This window comes from Bos taurus, chromosome 7, assembly GCF_002263795.3.
Source record: "Bos taurus isolate L1 Dominette 01449 registration number 42190680 breed Hereford chromosome 7, ARS-UCD2.0, whole genome shotgun sequence".
Lineage (NCBI taxonomy): Eukaryota > Metazoa > Chordata > Mammalia > Artiodactyla > Bovidae > Bos > Bos taurus.
In genome coordinates, this window is record NC_037334.1 from 18,620,166 (window position 1) to 18,638,661 (window position 18,496).

The window sequence follows — 18,496 nt, forward strand, 5'->3', positions numbered from 1 at the left end:
GCGCCTTACCCACCAATGTCTTCTGGTGTTGCCAGCTGTCTTCAGGGGACACAACTGCCCTATGTGGCTGGAAGTCCAGCGTGGGTCTTAGCAGGCTGGAAGCCAAGTATATAATGCTTCCTTTGGCAGACTGTGGGGTGTGGGGTCTGTTTTCTGTCTTTACCAACTTCTAGAGGCCATTGCCCCTTACCCACCCTCACAGCCAGCAGGGTTGTCTTCCTCTGTCATGTCTCCAGCTTGTCCCTCTGCCTCCATTTCCCTTGTAAGGACACTTCCAATAAGAGGACCCACCTGGGTGACTCCAGGTGCTCTCGTGTGAAGCTTAACTGAGTCCTGTCTGCCAGGTCCCTCTTGCCCAGTCAATATGGAAGAATTATGACAGGGATGTGCCTGGCCTGGTGGAGGTGTATTCAGCCAACAGGTGAAAAGGCCTGTCCCGTGTCTGTCTTCCCTTGACTGTGGGCCTGGGGGGATGGGCCTAGTCAGCTTTGGTTGTTGGTACATCTCAGCCTCCAGAGAGGGCCAGGCCAGACCCTACCTGAGTGTGAGAGATAGAACCAAGAAGCAGGGCTCTGACCACTATTCCCCTAGGAAAGTGGAGTGGGGTGGCCCCAGCCCCATCCACACAGACCCAGGGCCCCTGGAGACAAGGCACATAGTTGACCTAGGGAGGTGGCACTGCCCCATTACACACTGCATTCTGCAGTAAACCTGGCCACCCCTGGAGTCCAGGCAGCCCCTGATCCCTGAACATACCTGTACCTTTCGTGGAGTGAGACCCCTCCCCACTCCTCCATCCTGACAACTCCCCTTCCACTTGGGCCCTGCCCAGCCCGCCCAGGCCTACTTTTATCACCTGGTGTCCAAGAACCCTTCTGCTCCTGTCACAGAACATATGGTCATCTGTCGTTCACAGTAGGACACAATCTCACTAGAGGAGTCAGATTTCAGAGACAAAAAGTAGGTGGTGGGAGCCAGGGTGCTGGGAGTAAGTGCTTGATGGGGACAGAGTTGTAGTTTGGGAAGAGGAAGTTCTAGAGATAGACAGTGGGAACAGATGTATGACACAGAGAATATACACAATGCCACTGAATTATATCCTTAAGTAGTTAAAATAGTAAATTTCATGTGTATTTTTACCACACAAAACCCACATGGGGCAAGCATCTCATATATGGAGGCAGAATGTGGGCAATGGGATAAACACTAGGCCCCCAAGGAGAGACAGATGGCTGAGATGCACAGCCCAGACAGTCCTCTGAACTCTGGGCCTGGGCTCATGTTGGGTGTGCTGCTGGCAAAGTGCTTCTGGAAAATCCAACAGTCCCTGAAAGCTGCCCCCTTCCAGCCACTTTCCCTGAAAGAAGAGCTGTGGCTTAACATCGATGAGTGCAATTTCATTTTACTTGAGGTAAAAGAAAACACACAATGCTTTAAATAAAGGGTACTGGAACAGAAACACATTTATTACAAAAAACCAAAAAAAAAAAAAAAAAAACAAACAATTTCACATTGTATTGAGCTACAATATGGCAGGAGATTAAAAAAAAATTATTGTACACAGTTTAAGGGAACTCTTAACAGAACATATTCTTGTTGCCACGTGACGTGTAACACAGGAGCCCAAGCACTTAATAGCGGCGAGTGAAGTGGGCGTCGGTGGGTCTGCTCCCAAAGCCACCTCGCGGGATCACGTGGCCCCGAGAGGCCCCCCCAGGGGCAAAGCTGCCGCGCCTGGAACAAAGGCAGATTGTGTTTGTTTCCCCTCAGTGGGCTCTGCCCTGTGCCCAGTCTCTTTGGGGCTTTCTTCCCTCCAGGGTGGCACCACCAAGGGTCAAAGGTATACCCTTTGAGCAGCAGTGACACCCGCCAGAGCCTACAGGCAAAAACGAGACCAATGATGACAATCCTTACCCGGACATGCCTCCCCGGTTCATCATGTGACCAGACATACTCCTCTCACCACCTACAAAACAAGAAACACTCTTCACACAGTGCCCTGGGGCACAGGACAGAGAGATCAGAGGACACAGGGCTCAGACTCAGGGCTCCAGTCCCTGTCTTAAGACCCAGGTTCCTGGTGCATAAGTGAGCACATGGGTCACACATACCCACGGTCCTCGCTAAGTCGAGGCAGAGAGAGAGGCGCTACGGCACCCACAGCACCCCTCCCACCCACTCAGGAGCCCCCAGGCCCGCCCACTCACCCACCCAGTGCAGAAAGAGGTGGGAAAAACAGTGCTGCTCCCACCCTCAGGAGCAGGGGTGCCTCTAGCTGCCTGGTGCTTCTGCACAGACGCTGCAACTGCTGAGAACCGGCCCTCACCTTGCCACCTCCTGTGGTCCCTGTCCATCAGGCCTCCGTCAGCAGCGCCCTGCCACGCACGGTCCTCCTCTATTCTGCGGCCGTGGTCCCCCCACTCTCGTCTGCCCCTTGGAGAAAGACACCTCTGATTTGGATTGCCCCCACCTTGGCCTTCCAGGTCAGCAACAACACTAAGTTTGGCATTTTGTGATCCCAGCCCTCTGAGCAATGGAGGGCTGCAGGGAATGGAACTGGCACTTGGTCCAAGGCTCTCCAGAGACTGGAAACAGCCTGGGCTGCAGAGCCTACACTCAGCTTATCTCCAAGACCAGGAGTCCTCAGCTGGACACATCAATTAGGCCAGCTGAATGTGAGGCCCTGGTGGGGACCATGGGACATGGGTCACAAACCTGGGTGGAGGAGGGAGCCCCCGGCCTTCACTCATCCTCTTGTCGGAGCCGTAGCCGCCCCAGCCATCACGGGAGTCGCGACCATGCCGCTCTGGTCCTCCGTGGCGTTCAGGGTAATGCTGGATGTGAATGGGCCAAGAGGAAAGATTTTAGTACAACCCTGGATCCCACGGCCTCTGGGCAACAAGTTAATAATAACAAGGACGGTAACTCAGACAGAAGCCCCTGTGGGTCTGAGACAGTGCGAACAGGCACTGTATACACCTTCTGGGGTCTAGAGGCCTTCAGCTGGCATGACACAGCTGCACCCTGGAAATCTGCTCACATCCTGGGCAGAAGTGCTCGTGGAGCCCAAGACTGAATTAGATGCTCCCTAACCAGCAGGCAGAGATTCAGGCACCCATGGACCAAAGGGTGGAGGGGTCAAGTGGCTGACCCACAGCAGGAAATGATCACGATGTGCCAGGTGCCTGCATGCAGAACATAATCATGGAGTCACCAGGGATAAACAGCCTTTTGATTTCAGGAGGGCACTGTCTAATCAGATGACAGAAGCCATCCATGTTCAAGAGCAGCATGGCAGGACTGGATAGACACACGCAAGTCATCTTATTTAACACCCCCTGCTCCCTTACACAGCTGGAGAAACAGGTTCAGGAGGAGTGGGAGCACCAGGACGTGACCCTGCTCTGGATCCCAGAGAGGGACATGTAACTACCATGCTGCTGCTCAACGTGTCCATCACAGGAAACCCAGGACACCAGGGGCACATTCAGCTGTGTGTGAGATGTACCTCTGGGAGGAGAGAAACAGGAATCGGGAGAGGGTCATGAACTGCTCCTGAGGCGGCAGGAAAGGCCTCAGGAGCTTGGCCACTCCCAGCCACGTTCTCAGGCTCGGAGGGAGGTGGACAGTAAAGCAAGATGCTGTGGTCAGACAGCACCAACCCCCAGGGTGGCGACTCTGTCTGCCTAGTAACGCCTTGACCATACCTTCCCTCATCTTTTCCATTCTCCAAGGAACCCACTAAAAAGTCAAGGCTCTTTGGAGAAAGTTTCTCAAGCTAAATATAAGAGGAAAAAAAAAAAAAGGAAAAAACCGCACTTGTTTTCTAATGCGTTAACGCTGCTAAAGAAAAAATGAGTGGGCAACCACTGACACTCCAGGTGCACCTGGAGCCCCCATGAGGCGTCACATCTGGCTAGCACCGTGGGTCACACCAATGTTCCAACAGACCCTGGCAGGCTCACGCAAAGCTCTCCAGCACTTTAGTACCCATGTAGTCACAAAGATGTATAGAACCTCAGGGTCAAGGCTATACGAGGCTTCAGAATACCTGCTTGAATTCTGGGCCAGCACAAAGTACAAGCTATTCCTTCACGCTGTTGTTCCACAGGCTGCAGATGCCACACTCCCTTACTCCTCATCACTCTAACTTGGGTGGAGGAGGAAGCAGGCATGTCAAAAAAGGGAGAATCAACTGTACAGGGAAAATAGGCTAAAATCACAGCTTCTGCCTTACCTGTCCTTCTCTTTCTCCCATGATTGACCTTGAACCTTCTCTCCTGAAAAAGGCAATTCAAATGAAATCATGAGGCGGAATATAGGTTGGACAGATCCCCAAATGGAAAACATTTCCCAAGTTGAACTCAGGTAATTCACACACACACACACACACACACACACACACACACACACACACACTGCTGGTTCAACTGGGCTTGAGACCTAGAAGTGCCACTTGAGCTCTTCATTATGAATGGACCAAAAAAACAAAAACAGGACAGGCAATGTCCCTGTGGTCCAGTGGTTAAGACTTGGGCTTTCAATCAAGAGGATGGGGGTTCCATCTTTGGTTGAGGAGCTAAGATCCCACATGCCATGGAGCAATAAAACCAAAACATAAAACAGATACACCATTTTAACAAATTCAAGACTTTAAAAATGGTCCACACACAGAACAGAATGAACCAGGGCAAAAAACAAACAAAACCCCATGAATTAAGTGGCCAGGTGGCCAGGGTGAGTGGCTGACCTGTCAACGGAGTGGTCAGGGTAGCGGCCCCGGTCCCTGTGGTCAAAGTCGTGGAAGCGGTCCTGACGATTGAAGTCAGAGTGGTAGCGCTCATCCAGGGCTGCCCGCTTAGCTTCCGGCCAGTAAACATCATCTCGCCTGGGGTAGGGGGGCGGGAAGCAAGAAAGGTGGGCATACATTTCTCCTCCTTAATGGATGACCTCTGTGGAAGCTGGTAAACTAAACCCTCAACAGTCCAACTGCCCCATCACTTCAAAGAATGAGAACTAACTTTATCCATCGAGTCTATTCTCTGCTACTAGAGGGGACAGTGCCTGGAGGGGTGATGTGGAATGTGACTGAAAAGCTCCATTCTCTTATCCAACATACCTGAATCCCCCAAAGAGAAAGCTCAGGTCTCCTTACAGGAGGGGATCAGTGAAGTGGATGTCAGATCCCTTCTGGGAACCGCTCATGGTCACAAGGGTTGGCAAGTCTATTAGGACAGTTAGTGCACTAATTGTCCTGCCCCGTGCAGATTTGACTCAGCAGACACTCAGTGCAGAGGACTATTAGGAGCACTTGCAGTGTAGCGGTTCAAAACCATTTATATCACTGCAATGATTTCAAAGCCTGGAAAGTGTGTGTGTGTGTCTATCTGTGCTGGTACTCAAACCTAATGATTTAATAAGAACCACTTTCACCCACTGTTTCTCAAACAATCTCAAACCACCTCAGGTTTCCATATAAAGTACAGAATATCAAGTTAAACTATAGCAAATACTCATATGCTTTTTTTTTTCCTTGTGCTTCTTTTTAAACAAAAATCACTCATTAACAGGGTTCTGGGGAACACGGCAGAGTTCTAAACGCCACGGGCCACCTTAGGGGTGGCAGTGTGCTGTGGCATGGCTTACCGCCCATAGTCATAGGGCCTGCGGACGGCGGGCCGCCGCTCCTGCTCATAACGCAGCTCCTGCTGGCGCCGCAGCTCCTCACGCTCGTGGTGGATGCGCTCCTGCTCACGACGGCGCTCATGCTCCACCCGCCGGCGCTCCCGCTCCAGCCGCTCCCGCTCCATGCGCTCCCTCTCTAGGCGGTGTCTGTGGAAGGCCAGCCTCTCGCGGGCAATGAGCAGCTTCTTACGTTCCTGCCGCTCCAGCTCTGCCTGCATGGACTGCTCACGCTCGCTATGCTCACGCAACCTGCAAGCAAAGAGTAGAGGCTGCAGGGATCCCTGAGCTGCAGCAGTGCCCCCTGGTGGGATTGGGGGTGCCCTTGAACTGCAGATAAACTTAGTAACAAGCAAGTGCCAGAGGATGGTGGAGTCAGAAGGTTGTACAGGACCCACCCTCCCTCCTGGCACTAGGCTGAGACACTGACAGCCCAACTTTTGCAGAGATACTGATGATGCCCACCATCTACTTCCCTCCAATCTCCTGTCCATTCTCTGCTCTGTTTACTGACAGGGAATAGTACCAGCAGAAATGCCTTATCTAGTCTTGTTTTCTGTTTGTGTCAAGGACAAATATTTCTGTGATTTCCTTGCTTCAGGGACCATGTCTTGGACCCTGCGCATCCCCATCCAAAATAGAATAACACCAGGCTTTTGGGAAGGAGCCCATGAAGTGGAAAGGCCGGGATCACCTCTTCCAGTGCATTCATCTGCATGGTCCTGATCCTTGGTAAGACTCAATGATGTTTTATGACCCTGCTGAGCCACTTCTGTCAACCTGGCTATCAGGCTAATTTTTGTTTATTTATGTCAAATCACCTTTATTCCTATCTGTCACGTATCTTTGGTCTTTCAGTGCTCAGAAGGGAAATTTTAATTTAGTCAACTCCTTTATAAATTTTTAGTCATTTCAAAAGGTCAACTCAAATAGATTTACTTTTGCATCACACAGATGAATTTAACTTTTATGTTTCTGTGCAGCCAGCAGTTTATGTTGACGTGGGCGTCAGTAATGTGAGCCAGAGACCCAAATTATGCTCCGAAGGCACAGACCAGTGACCTGAAGCCACTGAGGAGAGAGCCTGTCCTTCTCTCAATACTGGAAAATGTCATGATAAATATTTTTATCATGTTAAAGTAAACATGCATGAGGGTCGGTTTCATTCATCTATTTGCCAGTTACTTCACCAAAACTGTACTTCTGGCTGATATGTGTGTCGCCCAAATCAGTCAACATCCCTGGATCCCAACTCACCTGCGAGACTCCGAGTCTCTCGACTTCCTCGACTCTTTGACTTCATCAAAGGAAACAACAGACCGCTTCTCTCTGCTGGCCGATTTGCGATCCTGGCTCTTAGATACCTGGTTCACCAAGAAGCATTGACAAGTTAAAGCAGGAAGAATCAACTGTGTCCAGGTCTAAGCATCCAAGATCAGAAATGAAGCTGAACAGCAAATGAAATAATCAAGTAACACTGTATTCTCTCTGGAGAAATCTGATCTTGGCTCACCAAAATCCAGTCATAGACTCACTACCAAGCTAAACTGGAATCCATTGCCTAATTTCAGTAGTCAACATTGAAAAGAGGATTTTCTCAGAAACTTCATTTAAGATAAAAAAAAAAACACAAACTTTTTTTCATTTTGTCAAGTGCATCCAAAACACATTCTTTAATATTAAACACCCAGTGGTGCCTAATCAAGGCCACTTCTGCCATGTCTGAGGATTCCTTATTTGTGCCGAGGGCATTAATTTTTGATATCTATTCATCTTAGCCCTTGAATCCACACTTCGATTTTTCCATTTGACATCTTTTGTTAGAAAGAAGGGAGAAATGATCTGATACACTAAAATATTTGAACACAGTGCAGATATGAAATGCCATACACAGAACTCGCAGCTTGTAATTGGTCCACAACATTCATGAGCTTAAATTAAATGGCTGGTCATCTGGCCAGCACAGGTTAACATGGCAGGCCTGAGGCTAGTGGTGGGAACTTTGGAATTCAGAGTACCCTCGCCAACAGTTAACTGGCAAAGATGGATCACTGTGCCCTGACCATGCAAACGATGGTTTATGCTGAACAACTGCTTTCCTTCTGGGAGTCAGGAGAAGGTACGTATGTGACCAGCCTCAGTAAAAAGCCTGGGAACTGAGGCTGTAACGGGGCTCCCTGGGCAGAAGCATGACCCTTGTGCTGCTGCACTGTCCCTGCTTGGGGAGCCATCTTGGGAAGGAGACCACAGGGAGCCATCAGAGTGCCCTCCAGACTCTGGGGCTTTCCCCACCTGCCTGGCTGTGTGACCTCCCTGCATCATCGCAGCCAACCTTAGGCGTAACTACAACTATGTGCTGAGCCCAGTGGACCCTGAGTGGCTCTGGAAATGTGGGTAGTCTGGGGGACCTGGGCCCACATCCATCCTAGTTGTAAGGCTGTCAAGAGTTGAATTATGAACATCCAGAGCTGCCCGTGACCCTAAAACAGCAGGCAGAGTGAAATGGTAAGAACCTGAGATGGGGACTCTGGATTCTGTGGCTCTATGCAGCAGCGTCTACACGGAGACAATGCACGGAATGAGTAAGATGGAGATTGGGCGCAGAGGCAGCCGGAGGGCCGGCTCTGCAAGTGTGGGTTACGAATGCACGATGGAGAGCTGCTGAAACCTGAGACCGGCAATGAACGTGGACTGCTGTGCCCAGATGCAGGCAAATAAAGCCAATCACATCCATAAAATGAATTTCAAAATAGTTTTTTTTTTTCTTAAAGGGCAGTAATTCTTACCAAAACTATAAAGGAAAGCCTTTAAACCTTCTCAATTTTAAAGTTCAAAAAAACCCTCCATTTTCAGAAGACTGACAAGCTTTTCTCAAATTACACTCAAGAATCCCCTAAAACACACAGAGAACTGTCAAAGGAAATAAATAACCCAGGCAGGAAAAGAATACTCACTCGCTCTTTGGATCCCAAGGTTTTGACACTGATAACAGGCACACCTTTAGATTTATCCATCACCACTGTCCGCTCAGTTCCTCGGCTTCCTATAGGAAGAAAGGAGTCAGGTAAGACGGGACACCTCGTATTGAGAGAAAAGTACTCAACTTCAAGGAAAACAAATGTAGTTTGTGTTGCCCATTAACCACACCAGCCAGGAACAGAAGCCAGGGTGCAGTCTCTCACACCCACTGGTCAGCTACCTGACTTTGTGGCTCGAGAGCGCTCTGAAGAGCCAGGTTTCTGATCATCCTGGTCTTCACTCTTCTCTCCACTCCCGTCTTCACCCTTTTTAGCGTCATCTTTTCTGTCAGCTTTCTCTTCCCTCTTGAGGTTGGCAGATCTGTAAATGGCATGCAGATACAGATATGTGTGAGATGAAACACTGAGGGAACAACCCAGCCAAGACTCCTGCAATGAGCACCGAGTGAGGATGGGGCTGCCTTGGAGGCAACCACAGGACGGAGAACATGCAGCCTAGGAGAGGAACTCGAGACACCTCTGAGGACTGGCGGGAAAATCCTCCAACAAGTGCACAGAAGGCAAGGGGGTAAAAGCCTCACAGCCTTTCCCACCCATGGAAAAGTGAGGAACAAGACATCAAGAGAAAGGTCATCTTGGCCATAATCCCCTCGAGAAAACTCATACCTGTCAGTATTGCTGGATTTTTCTTTTTTCCCCTCCCCTTCTCTTCTCTCAGAGCTTTTCTTCCCAGCAGGTTCATTTTTCGCCTAAAAAAAAGAGAATCAGGTAGAAGTATTACCTTATTTCCTAACGTGGCTAGATCCCAGGAGGAAAATGGCCCCTTACTTTTTCCACTGAGATCATCTTCCCATGGAGCTCTGTTTTGTGCAGGTGGTTGATGCATTTTGTGGCCTCTTCTGCCGTGGACATGGTAACGAAGCCGTAACAGCGTGCTCCGGGACTCCGGGCATTGGTCACAACTTTGGCGCCCACCACCTTGAAGGAAAACACATATGTACATCTCAGACACGAAGCCCCCACATAGACCCCTACATTGTGGTTCATGCCACTTTCAAGAGATGCCAAGAACAGGTGGACAACAAGTGGCAGGTAAAGGATGTGGAGGGCAATCCACATCCAATCTGGCTGCTCCTACTCCATCATGGCTGTTTCTCTAGGGGACCAGGATAACAGTGAGGTGGAGAGAGGAGAGTGAAGCTGAAGGCAGCGTCCTGCCAGAATTCCATTAATACTATGCAAACCTTGAAGGGAAATGTTTCTAAATATGCAGCCAGCCAGTAAGAAGACATACCTATAGAAGGAGAGGGACATAGGACGGGTTTACAAAGAGCACTCTGGAACGCAGAGCCCACCCTATTACTCACAAAACAAAATTCACGGGTATGTTTCAGGTGCTACAGATACATCCTCACGTGCTAGATGGTAGTTAATTGACCCAACAGCAGCAGCAAACTAAGGCTGGGTACGCCCATTTACGAGAGAAGGCCCATGGCTCAGGAGAAGTCCCAGTGTGTCAGGGGCCATCACTGGTATTCATCTTTATTGTGCCACATGAAATCTGAGCCCCGAAGTACGGATTCCCAGGAGTCTGGCCCCTATTCAATCCACATTAAGCCTGCAGTGTACCCAAGACACTGTAGGCTCCAGATGGACACTTCCCTGCAGAGCAGACATCTGCTCTGAGGGCCACTGGAGAATCAAGAGAAGGGTCCCACTCCGTAATGCAGATGTCCAGGAAGTTTTGAGTTACTGTGAGGAACATGTCAAGCTTTGTTTTCCTTGTTAGTTCCTGAACATCAACAGCCAAGATCAAAGATGTTGGTTTTCTCCGTTATCATTTCTGAATCCTAACTGTGAATGAGGGCCTGTGCTAAATCTTACTTGGCAAAGCAGACTGAAGACAAGGAGGTGTGGGCATGGCAGCTTATCTGGAGGTGAGTCCAGGAAGCACTGGAAGGGGCTGGGGGAGAAAGGAAGAAGAGGCAGCACTCAATGTGTATGTGTGGGGGCCCCACCTGGGCATCATGTCCACCTTTTCTGGGTGGAGGAGGGAGAGAGGGAGACAGGCAGGTGTGGCAGAGGTGGCTACAGTTACTCTGCCTATCGGGGAAAACAGGGAGCAGAGGCGGAGCTGCCACAGCTCTGAGAGCCCCAAGTGTAGAGACAAGACTCACAGGGGACTGGCAACATGCCCCAGGCACACCACTCTGTGCTGCACAGCTGAGGCCTACAGCTGCTCACAGGGGTCTAGTTGAAAGATCTTTTGTTCACAACACATATCTACCGCTTCTCTAAACACTATGACTCACAACAATGGGCTGCCCTGTCCTCCCCACCTAACAGCAATCCCCCAATAGGTTTAAGGCCAGATATGGACGCATTAAGTTATTAAATGATACGGTGGATTGGAGCCAAGGAAGCACAAGATATACAAAGTGGATGTGGGCTCTGGAAACTCCCGCTGGCCTCACATCTCTTTCAGTGAGGGTGGACCGGCCACAGGCCTTCAAACCTGTGAGTTCAAAGAACCACACGGTGTCAAAGTCCTCATTGCAGGAGACAATGATCTACACGTAGAGGCCATGTCACATGAGCTCACAAGCAGCTTTGTCGGCTCTTACCTTCCCGTACTTGCTGAAAAGATTCTTCAAATCTGTAGCTCTGGTGGTAGAAGAAAGTCCACTAACCCAGAAATTCCTTCCACAACTGCTACGACCTATTTTAAAAGAAAGTTCCGGTCAAAAACAAGATACAGACAAAATCCTGAGTCTTAAGTATCTTAGAATCATTCCCAACCAGACACTCTCCCTGCTTGCTCTAGAGGCCAGCAGTACAGAGAAGGCTGGGGCTGGAGGCCAGCCTGCTGTCCTGACATGAGTTCTAGGGCTGCACACAGGGTGGATAGAACCAGTGGCAATGTCCCTTAATGACTGGTCAGGGCCCACTGGGCCCGTGGCTGGGGTAGCCATCAGCTACCAGATGGCACCACCCATCCCAGTGAGGTGACTTTGGAATGTAAGACAGGAGCTGTCACTGTGGAGCCTGAGATACATCCTCTCCCCAGCTTCTGGCCTTCTTTGAACACCGATTAAGGATGAGTCTGGGGCAGCCAGCAAAACTACTTCTCAATCAGCAAATTAATAAAGGGCTCTGGTGTCGATAAATCTGCCACACCAGGGACCCACCAAACCCCAGTATCTGAAAACTCAAAGCATTTTCTCCATCTGCATGTGTCACTGTGTCCAAGAAGTTCACAAATCAGAGAGAAAGTCAGGATGGAGGAGCTCAAAGGACTCTGGCAAAATCAAGTGTCCAAATCAAATCGAAGTGACAATTCCACCCTGCAACCCAGAACCCGCACAGTGAGGAAGCAGGTGGCCAGAGTGGAGAAAGGCTTTGAGACAGGCTCACAGGCCTGTGAGGTGTAAATGGGTGTGTGACGGCTAGAGCCGACTAGAACCATCGCTCCCGGGGGTGCCACCCAGCTGACTTACCCTTCTCCTCTTTGGAAAGCTTTTTTGTATCCGAGTCATCTTCGACAGAACTAGAGACAAAAGACAATGTCACTCCAGAAGGAAGAAGCAGAGAGGAAACTAACTCAAAATTATAAAATATGTGCTGAGGTTGCATACCTACCCGAAATTTAGTTCTGAAAAAAATGATACCCCTACAAACGTGTATGGGAAATCTGACCTAACCATAAGATTTCAGACCCACAGGAGTTAATTAATTCTGCTGGGCTAAAGATAATTAGGAAGAATTAGAGAAAACAACCATGATAGGTTGAGAAAAGAAAAAAAGATTATGTAATCAGCTTAAAATACACAAAGAGAAATCAAACATTCTTTAGAGGTAAACTACAATTGCATCAGTCTGGCTGGCCAATTGCAGAAAAACAGCTCATGTGTGTCATTAAACGACCAATGAAAAGGAGATAGCGTCTGGTCTAAAACTGAGAAAAAACAAACCTCATTTTCTGATCAGCGCCCTCACTGGCTGAGGACTCTTTAGGAGCCGGAGGGACTTCATTACAAGCTTCAAAAGCAAACTTCTTCACGTCTTCTTTGCTATCCCCGGGGTCCGGGCTTGAGGCTTCCGGGGGCGCTTCCGCGGCCTCCTCGCTACAGGCTTCCGTGTGCTCTGAGGCTTTACTACTCTGCTCAATTGGCTTCTCTAGCCCTATAGGCTCACAGTCCGTCCTCTCGTCATCGCCTGTCTGCTCCACGGGCTCCCTTTTCACTACCGCTAACAGGGTGTCTGCCTTGCTCGACTGAGCGTGTGCTGTTGACTCGTTGGCCAAATCTAAATCACCCTCCTCCGGATGGGCGCTGTCAAAAAGGTCCTCTTCCTCCGCAAGTTTTCTGTCTGGCCCCACGCTACTTGTTTCCTGTGCAAATGGCTGCTCCAGCTCGGAACCTTCTTCTTTTACTGGCTCAGATTTACAAGTTTCCCCCAAAATGTCGAGTATTTTCTCATTTTCTACGGATTTAACAGGAATAGAATGGCACAAGGTTTAATTACCAGGGAAATAAAGCAATCACAAATGCGGAACTGGCACGGCGGCCACACTAACACGAAGAGAACTGCTAGCTACACAGAGATTGGAAAACCCGCGGGTACACACACTCAACACTGGTTACACTACCTGCACTCCGACCGACTATAGAGTAAGCCTCTATGCTACATGGAAGAGAAATGAATGCATCCCAGAGACTTATTTAACCCCCAACACCTTCTGGCTGATTCTTGACAGTCTTCATTCTGTCGGCGTGTATATATGACTCTTCCAAATTTAGCTTCCAAAGTCCAAGTTGCTTAACTCAGTGTATCACCATTCACTGAACAGAGCTCAATTTCCAAATTTCTTTGAATTTCTTTTAACAGAACAGTCCGACATGAAAACCAGAATCTCTTCCATCGGTGCTCTGAGATATTTGTAGTCCAGAAAGTGAATAGTATTTGTTTGGAATTCTTATGAAGAAACTTTTCCTTCTTCTGGAATCCAGTTATGTCTCAATGCTTTAAAATGTTATCTCCCTACCACTGCCTGCACTGCCTGAATTAAAAGACCACAAAATTAACACACTGCCCAATATCACAAGATCTGTTTTGTGGGGTACAGAGGTATTATCTTTTGAGAGGCATCCAAACTCTCTCTGTATCTGTTTCAGTGCCGTGTTCATTTAAAAAGGCATGAGATAGTCTCATCTCACCAATACGTTTTACAAAATGAGAAATCAGCCACTTTCACAGATCTGGTGATATGGCTGGGTTTCCAATCTCTATGATCCTGGTATATTTTGGATCGTAAACCTTTAAAACAATGTATACTATAGTAAGATAACTTTAATATTAAAGAATTCAAACAGAGAAGGCGGAAAACTAGAATGATTCCAAACCCCATTGCTAAGTTTTTCATTTAACAGTACCTGGCTCCAAGGACGGTTCTTCAATTTCCTGCAACAAAAAACATAAATAAAATTGTGCCAGATGGATGAAACTCAGAATTTATTTATACCCCAAAGTATAACAACTAAGAAGGGAATTTTTAAAAACACAGACAAGGAACCTCACAAATGCAACAGGCGAAGAAACCTGCTTGTTTCAGGCAAGAGCCTGCAGGGGCGTTGGTACCGCACTTCATCCACCTCGGACCCAGGGAACTGTTTCCGTGTTTAATGTAGTCCTGTGCTTTGCTGCATTTCCCAGCGCCTGGCAACATTATCACTTTTAATGGTGAGGAACCCATCACATGGCTGTCTTTTTCAACTGTCTTAAATGCCTGGATAGCTGTGCTTTAGTTTTATACTTTTATTGTCTAGCAGAATACCAGACACATTATACCAGATAATCATTTCTCACTAATGCACTATTAGTTTCCAAAAATTCCAAAGATCAAAGGGAAGAAGGCATGGGTGGCTTGACCCATGTTCTACATGCGCACGGTGGACTCACAACACACACATGCCCACCTACCTGGTCAATCGAGTCCCTACAGTATCCCGTGTACCTTCTTCCTTATCTCTTCCAATCAACAATCCAGCAAGCCAGATCTAATTCTTCAACAACTTTCAAGCCCTTCCCAGGAAGCTGTTGTCAAGTCATACCACTGTTACTCCTCACCAACATCAGCGCTTGATTTTACTACCCCCATTCCTACCTCCTCCGCAACGGGCTCATCTGTACCTCACCCCACATCAGGCCAAGTCCTACACATTTACTGCAGGGACTATGTGCTCACAGAGAGCCCGCCCAACTAAAGGAAGGGACTTGCAACGTGTGGTCACTGGCCCCTGTGTTCTCTCTGTTCAAGGGACAACATTCTAGAATTCCAGCCAATTCTGATAAGCAATCTAGGTTCCAGGCAGAAATTTAAGCACTTTACATAAACATATATTAACCAATCATCACACAGCCCTAGCAAGTTGGTTCTATTAGTATCATCCTTCTTTTCAAAGATCAGGAGTCAGGCACACTGTGGTTCACAAACTTGCTCGAGGACATACAGCAGAGCTAAGATCTGAGCCATGGCTGTGTGACTTGAGTCCATTTATCAGTCAGGCCCACGCATCGTTCTGTTTATACACAGGGAGGATTGCAACCAACCTCTCTCCTCGTGCATGAGACACCACAGGTGCTTAGCGTGTAAGTTACATGCACATGAATGGCTGGCACAGTCCACTGGGCAGTGACCTGCCATCCTGGGGAGCCCTAGAAAACGGGTCACTTTTATAACAATTTCATTTACTGGTAATCAAGTTTGTTTTTTTCTCCATTTCATGCTGGGAATTAAAGATTCTACACGGAAGGAAACAATCATTTTAGGCAGAACGATTCTCTCTTAACTTTCCCTAGACAAAAACATATACATTCCTATTTGTCTCTGAAAGGGGCTTGTATGTACTGTCCTGACCAGATAATGTACACAGAACTGTTAAACCTGAGGAGACACTCAAGAAAATAAGCCTGCTCCTCCTTTCCTTTCTGAGTCAGAACAGGCTTTGTCTCTGCAGCTGGAGAGACATCAATCTGAATGGTGAACCAAGTTTCACCAAGTTTTCTTGCGATCTGTACCCTCCTGGAGGCTGGCTTGTGGCTCACTAGTAACACACCCGGCCTGTCTGGCAGAGAGAAATGAAGGTGGTTTCTGAAAGGTGGTTTCCAATTAATCAGCATAAGTTACATTATTAAAACAGTAAAAAAACAAGGACTGGCATAAGCCTTTTTTTCATTTCCTCAAAAACGTTCTGAAAATCAGATACTCAGGTTTATTTCAACCGTTTAAACCAACATCGGCTGACAGAAAAAGTACAAGGAAACTTAAGATCCATATTAGTGCCAACTATACTTAAAAGTTTACCCACATCTTATTTGTTATTTAACTTTTAACACAGGTGGTAGTTTAACCTGTGTGTAATAGCCAATATGCTACAATCATCAAAAGAACTCTGTACTTTTTGAGGACAAACTTCCCAAAGGGAAAATCAGAACCCATCTTTCCCAGCTATGACGTCAGTGCTCTGGCCACTCCACCGCACCCTCCTGCACTGTTGTCCGAGCCCCATTCTTCTGTCCTGGGGAGGGGGCGCTGCCCTTGCAGTCTCATGTCTCACCTAGGAGTACTTCTGCTGCAGAGGAGGTCCTCCGGGACAGACCCCCATGGTTTGACCTGTTACTGATCAAACTAACAAGAGCCCCCCAAAAGTCCCGAGCCGAAACAATGAGCAATTCTCAACAGGCACATTCTATTCAGGAAAGTTGAAAGCAAAACTCCCTCTAGGAGGCCAAAAAAGGAAACAGACCTTGCAGTGACTTTTAGTGGGGACTGTATCAGAAGTGGATTCCAGAAACTGTAGTCTAACCTTTCATTTTAAAAATATTGAGCCATACAACAATTTACCTGTAATATAGTGAAGTCAGATGATGAAGTATCTAAATTGTTTATACTTTCTTTATCCTCTACCTGTAAAATAAACGGAGAATAAAATTTCCAATACCAATAACAGAAATGCCTTCAAAGATGTCTCACGGCTTCTATTTTTTAATCGCCTTTTCTGTCTGAGAAACATTCATCCTTTTGGAAATAACAATCCACTGAATTAATGGCACGAGAAAACGCAGGGTATGAGTTAAGTGCATAGAATCTGGAATTACCTTGGCTTTCATTCTTATTCTCATGAGCTACTGCCTGGAGATATTTACCCTGTACCTTTTTACCCTCCTATTTTCCCAACTGAAAAATGGGCATAATAGCATCTATATATCTGTGGTTAACAGGATGAAAGGAACTAATGCCTAATGTCTGGCAGACAGAATTCAGTAACTAATACTCACCATAATTGTATTGTGCCCTGGATTTCATCCTAACACAATTAAAGCTAAGGCTTTAAAAACAAGGCCACAGTATTCGAAGACTGACTAGGCGGGGTACCAATCCAATGACAGCAAAAGACCAACTTTCCACCTGTTTTGGTATTTCAGACATCACAGCTATTACATCACAGAGTAATCTCCTATAACAAGAAGGCTAGAATAGTGTCCTCAAGATGCTTAATGCCGCACTATTCAAATGGAGAGCAGATACAATTATTCCTCACAAGACACCATTTTTCAATGAAGCAAAGTGTGCCTTTTCAGACTCATCTGTGATGTGAATGGATCAGCCAAACATTGTACTGAAATGGCATTAAAAGAACATAATTCCAAATTTAGTTACTATCTGTTACGCTGTTTGAGGAATTTTTACATTTAGGGTACATCCTAGAGACCCTGCTGAGGTACCTACAGCATGTTCTTGAAGCTGCTCTGGAAGCTCTTTCATCTCCCCCTCCACAAGCTCTCTACTGTCAGACAGGGACTCCTGGAGGTTTTCAGCATCATCATCTTCCACACAGTCTGCAACACTCCCGTTATCAATCTCTGCTTCATCCAACACACTGATATCCATCATGTCGATGTCCTGTAAGTTCTCCAAACTGGTCTCAACATCCTCCTGTGACAAAGAAAAATACAAGCATCAGATGACAAGCCCTGGTCCATGTACGGAGCTGATCACTGACGAGGTTCACATACCTGTCCATCCCCAGAATTTTCCTCTAGCCCATTATCTTCCACACCCTCTTCTTCTGGTTTGCGTCCTGGAGGAATAATTTATAGTGTGAGATCAAAGATATGTATTTTTCAGAAGTGACAACTTTCACTTTTATACACCCTAAGCACTACAGAAAGACAACCTAAAACACCTGTGGGACTTCTCCGTTTAAGAACACAGTAATCCAGGAATAGTTATATCCAATCTGGATAAGGGAGTTACCTATGACCCCTAGTAGAAGTGGTTCTGTTTTTATTAACTAGCTGTGCAAGTACGAGGCACTAGAAATGGATTCTTAATAAGGTGGAAGCAGCCACACCTTTTCCAGGCCTGCCCGTCATGTTAAGTGGCTTTGGTTATGGGGAGAAGAGTATCACATACAAATGTGCTGCTGTGGGGAATTCCCTGCAACTCCAGTCGTTAGCATCTGTGTTTTACTACAGATGTTTCAGGTTCAAAACTTGGTAGGTGAACTAAGATCCCACAAGCCTGGCATTACAAAAACCAAACAAAACCCAAACTAACAAAAAGCCATACAAACCAAAACAATCAAAAAAGATCATATTTGCTGCTTTTTGGTTAAGGAATGTGGAACATCTTTACCCAGAGACAACCACATAAAAGGAAAACACAGAAAAGCAAAAAGAAAGTAAATGCCTTTCAGAATTTTACCATCTAAAAGTTAGTCCTGGAGCTATCATACAGTGGGCCAGGGATATCCTTCCATACTGTGCTACGAACA

General features: G+C 47.3%; 1 protein-coding gene and 1 long non-coding RNA gene across 6 annotated transcripts in view; one reads left to right on the forward strand and one right to left on the reverse strand.

The window, feature by feature from the left end:
* Positions 1–1,438: 1,438 nt before the first annotated feature.
* Positions 1,439–18,496, reverse strand: part of SAFB (scaffold attachment factor B) — a 61,066-nt gene continuing 44,008 nt past the window's right edge. For 2 of the 5 annotated variants that reach the window (XM_059888331.1, XM_059888334.1), the window contains 19 exons: positions 17,736–17,800; positions 17,445–17,655; positions 16,564–16,622; positions 14,093–14,120; positions 12,632–13,142; positions 12,158–12,207; positions 11,285–11,379; positions 9,489–9,638; positions 9,327–9,409; positions 8,882–9,021; positions 8,637–8,725; positions 6,940–7,046; positions 5,647–5,934; positions 4,751–4,888; positions 4,238–4,280; positions 2,716–2,834; positions 2,327–2,427; positions 1,915–1,966; positions 1,439–1,734 (listed from right to left, as the gene is read on the reverse strand). In XM_059888331.1, coding sequence (XP_059744314.1) covers positions 1,632–1,734; positions 1,915–1,966; positions 2,327–2,427; positions 2,716–2,834; positions 4,238–4,280; positions 4,751–4,888; positions 5,647–5,934; positions 6,940–7,046; positions 8,637–8,725; positions 8,882–9,021; positions 9,327–9,409; positions 9,489–9,638; positions 11,285–11,379; positions 12,158–12,207; positions 12,632–13,142; positions 14,093–14,120; positions 16,564–16,622; positions 17,445–17,655; positions 17,736–17,800 — 2,432 coding nt within the window. In that variant the 3' untranslated portion in view covers positions 1,439–1,631. 5 annotated transcript variants of the gene reach the window in all.
* On the forward strand, positions 5,550–8,424 carry LOC132345712 (uncharacterized). The gene is made up of 2 exons (XR_009495196.1): positions 5,550–6,414; positions 6,666–8,424. It is a non-coding gene; the product is annotated as an uncharacterized lncRNA (long non-coding RNA).